This window comes from Chaetura pelagica, unplaced genomic scaffold (genome assembly GCF_000747805.2).
Source record: "Chaetura pelagica isolate M959 unplaced genomic scaffold, ChaPel_1.0 scaffold698, whole genome shotgun sequence".
In the NCBI taxonomy this organism is placed as follows: Eukaryota; Metazoa; Chordata; class Aves; order Apodiformes; family Apodidae; genus Chaetura; species Chaetura pelagica.
Genome location: NW_009954236.1, coordinates 322,883 through 332,448, shown reverse-complemented (window position 1 = coordinate 332,448; position 9,566 = coordinate 322,883). Strand labels below are relative to the sequence as shown.

At 48.4% G+C, this 9,566-nt stretch overlaps 1 protein-coding gene across 1 annotated transcript in view; it reads right to left on the bottom strand.

Annotated features, from left to right (window-relative positions):
- Positions 1–2,133: 2,133 nt before the first annotated feature.
- The window catches only part of CEP85 (centrosomal protein 85kDa), a 10,895-nt gene continuing 3,462 nt past the window's right edge, over positions 2,134–9,566 (bottom strand). Inside the window, exons 3-13 of the mRNA XM_010003669.1 lie at positions 8,840–9,558; positions 8,079–8,212; positions 7,287–7,404; positions 6,690–6,875; positions 5,696–5,848; positions 5,300–5,454; positions 4,684–4,804; positions 4,171–4,221; positions 3,979–4,086; positions 2,639–2,867; positions 2,134–2,319 (exon numbers count right to left, since the gene is read on the bottom strand). Coding sequence (XP_010001971.1) covers positions 2,156–2,319; positions 2,639–2,867; positions 3,979–4,086; positions 4,171–4,221; positions 4,684–4,804; positions 5,300–5,454; positions 5,696–5,848; positions 6,690–6,875; positions 7,287–7,404; positions 8,079–8,212; positions 8,840–9,558 — 2,138 coding nt within the window. The 3' untranslated portion in view covers positions 2,134–2,155. The remainder of the gene's footprint in view (positions 2,320–2,638; positions 2,868–3,978; positions 4,087–4,170; positions 4,222–4,683; positions 4,805–5,299; positions 5,455–5,695; positions 5,849–6,689; positions 6,876–7,286; positions 7,405–8,078; positions 8,213–8,839; positions 9,559–9,566) is intronic.

The following is a 9,566-nucleotide window of genomic DNA, read 5'->3' as shown; positions in this document are numbered from 1 at the left end:
GGAGCGGCCACCGAGCCGGGCCCTGGGCCAGCAGAGCAGCTTTATTTTATATTCCAAACACTCGGTACAAAGAGAGAAAGGCTGGTATAAATACACCGTGAGCGACGCGACGCGACGGGGAACGCAAGGAACCGGACACACAAGGGGAGGGGGCGAGATGTGGTCCTGCCGTCCTGCTGGGGTGGTCTGCAGGGAAAAGGCCAAGATCTGCTCCCTATGGAGAGCAGCAAGCACAGGGACAGCAGCTGGGATCCCCACCTTGGGCAGAGCAGTGCTGGTGGCTTGGGAACATTTCTCCCGGGGTTTGAGTCCTGATCCTTTTAGTGCAGGCAGCTCTGCAGGGGCAGAGGGCACATATCCCAGCAGGACACCTGGGAACCACATCCTGCCCCCAAAGGGAACAGAGGGAAAGGAGATGGTACAAACCAGCACCCTGTAACCAGAGAGAGAGAGGGCAGCTTTCCCAGCTCACGCTGCTCTGCATCCCCCTGAGCTCCAAGCAGCCACACAAACTACTTCAAGAAACAGCCTTGGCCCACATTTAGCTCAGTGCACAGCATCAGCAGCCTGGGACACAGAAACAGCCAAAAATGTAACACACCAGATGCAGAAAGGACAGGGCAGGCAGCTGGCTGCCCTGCTGGCACTGCTGCACTCTCTCCCCCTGCCATGCAGGGACAACAAACCAACCCATTTGTTGCCACCATCAGCCATGGTGGCCAAACATTAAGCACAAAACAGATTTGGTCTTCAAATTTAACACAAACGAATTAACAAGAGCATTCTTCCCAACCTAGGGCTTGCAGCCCCAACAGGAACCAAGAGCAACCAGAGTTTCAGAAGTATTTCCCCCCCATTGTAAGACCAACTTGTTCTCTTGCTCTTAACTCAAAGCAAAAACATTCCAACCTTGGCACCAGTGTTGTCACAAGCAAGGACTCAGTACTGTAAAGTTGTCCCTAAGGTTAAGGAGGGTTGTGATCCACTGAACTGCACCCACAACCATTTATTTAGAAATCCCACTACTGAGCAAAGGAGCAGGGAGTTCCCAGAGAATGAGGGGCAGGGCTACAACCAAGCCCAGTGCTCACTGCCTTGTGGGCATCAGGAAGAGCTCTCAGATCCAGCTGTTCCATCTGCCAGGTTAGGATCACAATGGTTTTCTTCCTGGCAAGCAGAGAGCCAAGCAGTGATGCCCCCTTGCTGGCCTGCAGCAGGATCCCCAGGGACACACAAGCTCTCTGGAAGGGGCTCCAGACATTCCAGGATTGTGTCTGTGATGGCTCTAAAGGCTGCCAGGAGAAACAGCAGATCCTCACCCTGCCAGCAGATGCATTAGGCACAGAGCAGCCTGGGGACAGAAGGTTTCTCTAGCACATTAAGGCACTTCAGCATCAATCCACTTCCTCTGCAGCCTGAATCACACCCACACCCACAGTGCTATTTTTGGGGTGGGGGGGGGATAAAAGGCTTAAGGCTTGTGGGGTAACAGTGCTCAGGGGGAGCATTTTCAGAGTGATCTTTTAGTTTTGCTTTATTCCCCACCTCTTGTTGACTACTGAAAGACTCCAGATGCTTTTACCTGAAGAAAGAAGGTTCTGCTCCCATGAATGGCTCCACAAGTATCCAGACCAGAGCTGTGCACACAGAATCTGAGGAGCCCTTAGGAGTGATCTAACTGACACACCTGTTTGCCTCTCAACTCCACAGATATTCCCTGAACACTCTGATAATCCTCTGGTCTTACTAGTCCCACAGGATCTGCGCAGAGAATTTATCAGAAAGACCAGGGCATACATTTCCTTTTAGTGATGACTTTAACTGTCACATTTGCATGTTCAGCACTTGACGTGCCTGGAAGGCAATTCAGAATTCATCTCCCAGCTTCAGAGACCACACCAGCAAATACAGCATAAACACATTCCACAAGATCAAAGCTACTGCAAAGCCCGACAACGAAGCCCTGAATGATTCCAGTTAACCAGCCAGCAGCTAAACACTGCTGGCAACAAAACCCCCTGATTTCTCACAGATTGCTTAAGTCACATTATCTTGTACCCAAACAAAGGGATGGTAAAGTGCTGAATAGGTTTTGGGTTGGAGGAGCTCTAGACTCCTGAGTCTTTATGTTCTGTCTTACTTTGGGGAGTGTTCTTTACTGGGTGATGCAGTTGTCTCCCATGTCCTGAGCGTATCTGTCAGATATCGCCGTCCTTAACTCCTCCACCTCTTTGTGAAGCTGTTTTACCTCCACCAGTTTCTTTGCAAGTCCATCAGGGCTCAGCAAGTCATCCCTCTCCTTAGCAGAGTGCTGCACAGCTGCAGAGGCAGAGAAAAGAGTTACCTCACATGCAGCTCTAACCAAGGATCACACATTTGCAAGCCAGAAAAACCAACACCCATTTCCAGAAGTACATTTAGATGTTCCAGCACAGAATCACAGAATCTTTAGGGGTCAAAAGGGACCTCAAGAGACCATCCAGTCCAACCCCCCTGCCAGAACAGGAAGCCTTCAGAGCCAGCTAACCCAGAAAGTTCATCCAGAATCCCAGAAAGATGAGAACCTTCCATGTTAAATGTGAGTTATTTAATCCTGCCACAGCACAGGGTTTGCTTTACTACTGCTCCACATACTTACAGCGAATGCCCAGGAGCAGAGAGAGGTTGGGGTCCTTGCCCTGAGCCCTCTGAGTGACAATGCTGTAGACAGACTGTAAGTCCTGCAGACAAGTGGCCAGCTCTCCGTGCAGCTCCTGGGCGAGGAGGGCTGTCTCAGCAGGCAGGGGCTGGGTGGTGAGTTCTGCCTGTCGGAGTCGTTCCTGGAGGGTCAAGTTCTTCTCAATCAGATCCTGGTTCTGCACTGAGAGCTGAAGAAGTGGACAGAACAGGTTAGTGATCACTTGGTACTGAACAAGCTTAATTCAACTGCTCGATCATCATAGGGTCATGGAATGGTTTGGGTTGGAAGGGACCTTCAAGATCATCCAGTTCCAACCCCCCTGCATGGGCAGGGACACCTCCCACCAGCCCAGGTTGCTCCAAGCCCCATCCAACCTGCCCTTCAACACTGCCAGGGATGGGGCAGCCACAGCTTCCCTGGGCAACCTGGGCTAGGCTCTCACCACCCTCACACCCAAGAATTTCCTCCTCATGCCCAACCTCAATCTCCCTCTTCCAGTTTTAATCCATCCCCCTTGTCCTCTTCCTCCCTGCCCTTGTCCCAAGCCCCTCCCCAGCTTTCCTGGAGCCCCTTCAGGCCCTGGAAGCTGCTCTAAGGTCTCCCTGGAGCCTTCTCTTCTCCAGGCTGAACACCCCAACTCTCCCAGCCTGACTCCAGAGCTGCTTCAGCCCTCAGATCATCATTCATGGCTTCCTCTGGATTCACTCCAGGAGCTCCATGTCCTTCTAACACTCAGAGCTCCAGAACATGACACAGAAATGATGATGGGAGCACTAAGGGCAGGAGGAAATGGTTATCATCAAGACCTCCAGATGAGCAAGACTCAGAACATTCAGCTTTCCTGGCTCAGACACTACAGCAACCCTGCCAAGGTGTGATGCAACAAAATAAGCTTCCAAGACATTGTGCACCCACTGCTCACCCCAACACTGACCACCTCTTCCCTCCAGGGCTGTCATTATGCTTGGCTTCCTTTAGGCTTGAGTGGGGCTCAGCCCTGCCCTTCAGCCAGAGTTGCAGTCAATTCTGGGCTCCTGCTCACCACCTTGCTGCCCCCAGCTGGCAAGCTCAGCCTCCTCCACCACAACCCAAAGCCCCAGCTGAAGTGCCCGGGGCAGAAACTGCTTTTCTCCTCCTGCTTTTGGAGAGAGGAGCTCCTTTCAGAGCACTGACAGGGCAACCAACTAGCAGGAAACAGGTGAGGTGGTGCTGCTGACTGCAAATTCAGGGTCTTGCTAAATACAACCCATTGTTCATTAGCTGTTATGCTCAGGCACTCCTAACACTCCTGCTCTGACCTCCTTCACAGCTGCCCGGAGCTGCTGCAGGGAATTTTCTCTTCTCATTGCCTCCTCCTTCAGAGCTTGGCTTGTCCCTTCTTCCTGGGCCACCTGTTCTTCCAGGTTCTGGAACAGACCATGGGAAAGCAGTCAGTCTACTTCATTCACAGCAGATTCTCAATTCTAGGTCCCTCCACAGTCACCTCTCACCTTTATTTTCAAGGACAACTGCTCCATCTTCTTCTGCCGTTTGTCCACAATCTGGAATCAAAAGCAGAAGCATCAGAACTGGCCACACAGACTCAGTAACACTGCCAGCATTTCTTCTTCAGTAGGACAGCATCTCCTCTCCTTCTCTTTCCTGTCTTCTCACTGATTTAATCACAGCCTCTGTCAGTAAGGGACTTAGACTCCCTGACTGAAGGCACCTGATAAAAGGCACCATTAGAACCATCAGCTAAAAGCAAACTGGAGAAGTTGCATTCTTGTGGTTTTCCTCTCCCCTCTTCTGCTTTCTGTAACTTCTCTCCCACATTACTGTAGAAGTGCATGGCTATCCCACAAAGAACAGCTTTTAAACCCCCTCTGTTTGGAATTCAGGAACTGCTGTTCCAGTGCAGTTGTGACCACCTATGACTGCAAAACTCCCTGATTTCATTTTAGTGCCTGGTGTGACTCAGTAGAAGGAAAAAAGTGTGACTGCCAGCTAGGACAGCCTCTTACCTTCTTGAGACAGTCACAGTCTTTCTTCAGAGCTTCATTTTCTAATTTCTGTCTCTGCCCATCCTGAGCAGGGGGTCCTCTCTCTGCATTCTTTACACACTGCTGCAACTTGTCCTGCAAGCTGAAATTAGCAGAACACCATGGGAAAAAAACAGCTTTATTTAGGGTGTTTCCCTCACTAAACAATGTGAGGCAGCAAATTATTTTCATCTCAGCTGTTAGGGTTGCCCTGTTTGCATCCCAGCTTGCAAACTGCCAAGGCTTGGGAAGGAAGGACTCCCTGGACACCACCCTGCCCGTGGTGTTGGCACATTTGCAGACTTAAGATTATGTAGGTCCATTTTGCAAGGAGTTACAGATGAAGAGCAACAACCTGCAGAGACAGACAAGCCCAGGGGACAGAAGAGGGGGCCCCTTTTCCTTCAGCCATCTGGTTCTGCTGCCACCTTCCACTGTTGGTACACAGAACTTGAAAGTGCTCATGTAACCATCACAAATCCAGGGTAACCTGGTTCTGACAAGTGGGAGACAGTGCCTGTGCTGAATCACCACTGTCTTGTGCAGCAGTTATTCCAGAGCCAAGATGAAGTCTATTCTAATCCTCCTGGATGTTTACCTGCGCACAGTGGAAAGAAGCTCCAGCTCCTTGTGTTTTTGGGTTTCCAGCTGCATCTCTTGCTCTCTGAAAGCAGCCCTGACATCTTCAAGCTCTGTCTCCAGTGCCAGCACTGTCTCCTGCATAGCACTACTCTTCAGTTCAGATTCCTTCAGCTGCAACAAAGACCATCACAATTAGAGACCCCCCCCATAAGCTCCACCACACACACCATGTTGTCAAATGGCAATTTTTACCACTTATGTGGCAATTCTCAGCTATACATCAGAACATTCCTTCTCAAAATAGGCCAAGGCCACAACTTCCCTTGAGCAGCTGCACAGGGGATTAACAGCAGCTGTAGAAAGTCACCTGAACAAGTATGTTAAGAGCTTTAATTTCAACCGGAAGTTTTACCTTCTGACTCTGTTTCTGGTGGTCCTCTAGGGTTGGCAGATCACCTAAGTATCTCTCCAGGGTCTCAATTCTCTGTTGTCTCTCTCTATTTTGTTCAGATTCCTTCTGGCATTTCTTCTTCAAGTTATTAATGTGTTTGTCTCTTCCCTTTACCTGCAGGGACAGTTATAGACAAGTTTAATTTATATAATTTCTTACTCATTCTTCAATCTTCTACAAGTCTACTCATTTACCTTTTTGTCCAGCACTCAACACTAAGACCACCTTAACTCAGCACCATTTCTGCTCACTTAGCTAAAAAGGCAGATTTCTCTGCTTAAAAGAGGAGGTACTGAAATACTTCTAACTGCAGGAGGAAAGGCTTTTTCTTCAACCCAAGTACTCTACAAGCAGATCAGAAAATACCTGCAATAACAAACTGCCACAGAAACCTTTAACACTATCTTGACTTTTAGCTTCTTGAAGAAAAAAAAAACACCTTCCAATCTCTAGAACAATGGGATCGTACCCTTTCTTCCTGTTTCTTTAACTCCTCTGCATGTTTCTGCACAGTTTCTTTCAGGGACTCCCGGATCAGCTTTGCATCCACCTCTGCAGCAGCCAATTTTCTCTCCAATTCAATCTTTTCCTTACTGAGGGATTCAGTCTTCTCTGTGAACTGTGCTCGAAGAAACGCGTTCTCCCGCTGCAGCTCCTGCAAACAGGGAGGGGCTGTGAGCTCAGGGACAGCCACAGCCCCCCCCGAGCCCTCCAGGTTCAGCACCATTTCTGCTCACTTAGCTAAAAAGGCAGATTTCTCTGCTTAAAAGAGGAGGTACTGAAATACTTCTAACTGCAGGAGGAAAGGCTTTTTCTTCAACCCAAGTACTCTACAAGCAGATCAGAAAATACCTGCAATAACAAACTGCCACAGAAACCTTTAACACTATCTTGACTTTTAGCTTCTTGAAGAAAAAAAAAACACCTTCCAATCTCTAGAACAATGGGATCGTACCCTTTCTTCCTGTTTCTTTAACTCCTCTGCATGTTTCTGCACAGTTTCCTTCAGGGACTCCCGGATCAGCTTTGCATCCACCTCTGCAGCAGCCAATTTTCTCTCCAATTCAATCTTTTCCTTACTGAGGGATTCAGTCTTCTCTGTGAACTGTGCTCGAAGAAACGCGTTCTCCCGCTGCAGCTCCTGCAAACAGGGAGGGGCTGTGAGCTCAGGGACAGCCACAGCCCCCCCCGAGCCCTCCAGGTACAGCCACAGCCCCCCCAGAGTCCCCAGGGACAGCCACAGCCTGGCACTAAGCAGCTGCCCCACCTCAGAGCTGTGTCCTCACTCCCAAACACCCTTCAGTCCAGCTTATTTCCTGCAGTAGCTGAAGGGGCACTTGGAGCTGTCAGGGGTTTGTGCAGCTTTTAAACAAACCCTAATGCTTCAGGGCTTGAAATCTCCAGAGTCACAGAAGATCTCAGAGATGGCAGGTAATCCGGACCTCATACAAAGTGTGATTTTACTCTGCACAGCCCTCCTACCTAAGGAGAAGTGGCAGGGCTGCTAGATTCAATGCATATTTATAACTGTCACCCTGTTGTACCCAATTACCTGTATCCTTAACATGTAGACATCTCCATAAGGTGCTGGGCAGCCCAGCAGGGCATTGTGAACCTGCAGTTCACTCTCCCGGACCTTCTGCTCCAACTGGGATATGTGTTGTCTTTGTCTGGAAAATAACCAGAACAGGTAAATACACAGTTCTCAAACATACAACATGGACAGTGGTACCACATTGAAAGCCTCCCATCCCCACAGCAAAGATTGTACATCAAAAACACAAAGCCTTGTATGCTTTGGAGGATCCAGCTTGGCTGCAGAGCTCCTGAGGAAAAATGATCAGGAAAGAAAAGTGTTTACAGTCCAAATGCTGAAAGTAGTTTTCACTAGGAGTTACTTTTTTTCCAAAATATGATGGACAACTAGTGTTAAGTATGAGAAGTGTTGTTTGCCAGCCCAAACTCAATGAACAAATTGAAAACAAAAATCTCAAACAGCTCCCAGAAAATCCTTGAGGAAAAAAAGGCAGTTGTTTTGACATTCTAAATAATCATGATGTAAACAAAAGTCCTTATCCCTTATAAAACACACTAAACCATAACCAAAATTCAATCTGAACCCTTCAGGATCACCATCTTACTTCCAAGGGGAAGAGGAGAGCTCATAAAATGAATTTTAAAAAAAAGCTATTCTCAAAGATCATTGTCTTGTTTCTTTGCAACAAAAAAAGCTCAGTTTGGTAAAAGGGACTCAGATACCAGCTTTCCTGCTATTTTCAAAACCCTCCATTTCCAAAAACACTCCACTGGAGTCCTTAAACCACATGTTGGTATCAAAACTCACCTGTCAATGAGAAGCTCTCTCTCCTTGAGCAGGTTTTCATTGGAGTTCAGGATATTGATCCACTGGGCTGGATCAAGTGTAGGCAGAGAAGGAGAATACATGGAGGCATGGTGGCAAGCACCTCCATTTTGTAACTGAAAGGGGAGACAAAACAAGAAGGGAGAGGTTTGTGCTCCACAGAGGTAGTTGCAACACTGCTAGAGCTATTTTGCACTCTGTGTGCTCATCTGCATGCCAGGACACAGCTATTTCAGTCTCCATCCATGTCCAAGAACAAGTAACTTTGCCCAAGCACAACTGGAGATTAACAAACAATTTTAGATCACTGTGCAAGCTCCCTGGAAACAATTTGCATTATGGTACAGCTGGTGGGAGGTGATAAACAAACTGTTTCCACCTAAACTACAGTCAGTTTGATGCATCTTTAAAAAAAAAAGTCTGCTTCCTAACTCTAGATCTTGAATGCAGTTATTCTAGAAACTGTTAGGAACCTCTTGGCATGCTTTTTGTTTGCAGTTTCCAGCAGACAGGACATTATGCAGAGCTGTAACATAACACAGGGCTGCTCCCCATGAGCAGCACATCAGAAGATACCTATGACACCACATGCTGTAAAAACAGATCATCAAGATCTTGACTTTCAGTGCAAGGCAGGGAGAAGCCTGAGACAATTCCCCTCCTTGCTTCAGAAGTCTGGGGAAACAAAAAAAAAAGCCAGGAAGGATTTGAAACTCACCCCACTCACACAAGCAGCTCCCTACCTGCATTTGCTCTATTTGCAACTGCACTTTCTCCAGCTGCTGTTTCCAAGCACTGAGCTCACAGACCCTGTCGTGGGGATGCAGAGTGCAGGCTTCCTGCATCCATGCTCCAGAAGGAGTTACAGGTTTTAAGAAATTGTTGGCCTGGAGTCCTGTTGGCATCAGCCTGCTCCCACTCTGCCACGTTCCATCCTGGGGCTCACAGGCTCCATTAGCCCCAGCTCCTTGTTTACTTTCTGGCAGCACTTTATAATGGTCCTTTCCTGCTTCAGCTGCCTCAGAGCTTGGGTTGAACTTGTGGAACCTGTGGAGAGGGTCAGTGCACAAGCTCTCTGAAAAGAGAGACTGGTTAAGGGTTTGTTCAATGGTAGGGGTGTCAAACTTCCACACGTCTTCTGTTCTTATGTGATCAGAACCAGGATGCCAGCGTTGCTCAGAACTGTTTTTCCCTGAAGTTCCATAGTGATGCAAGAAATCCCTGGGTGGCACCTGAGGTGGCTTCCCAGCATTAAAGTCTCCATTTCTCAGGACCCCTGTGTGTTCAGAAGCAGATCCCGGCATAGCAGGTTTGGAAGCAGCCTGTGGACAGCCCTGGTCTCCTGCAGAGCCCAGCTTGGAGGGTGAGGCACCCAACGTTGAAGGCATAACATGGGCTGTTGGGATGGTCACTTGGGTTTTTATGGGATGGAATGAGGAACCGTTACTGGAATTGCAGAATTCTAGGGAA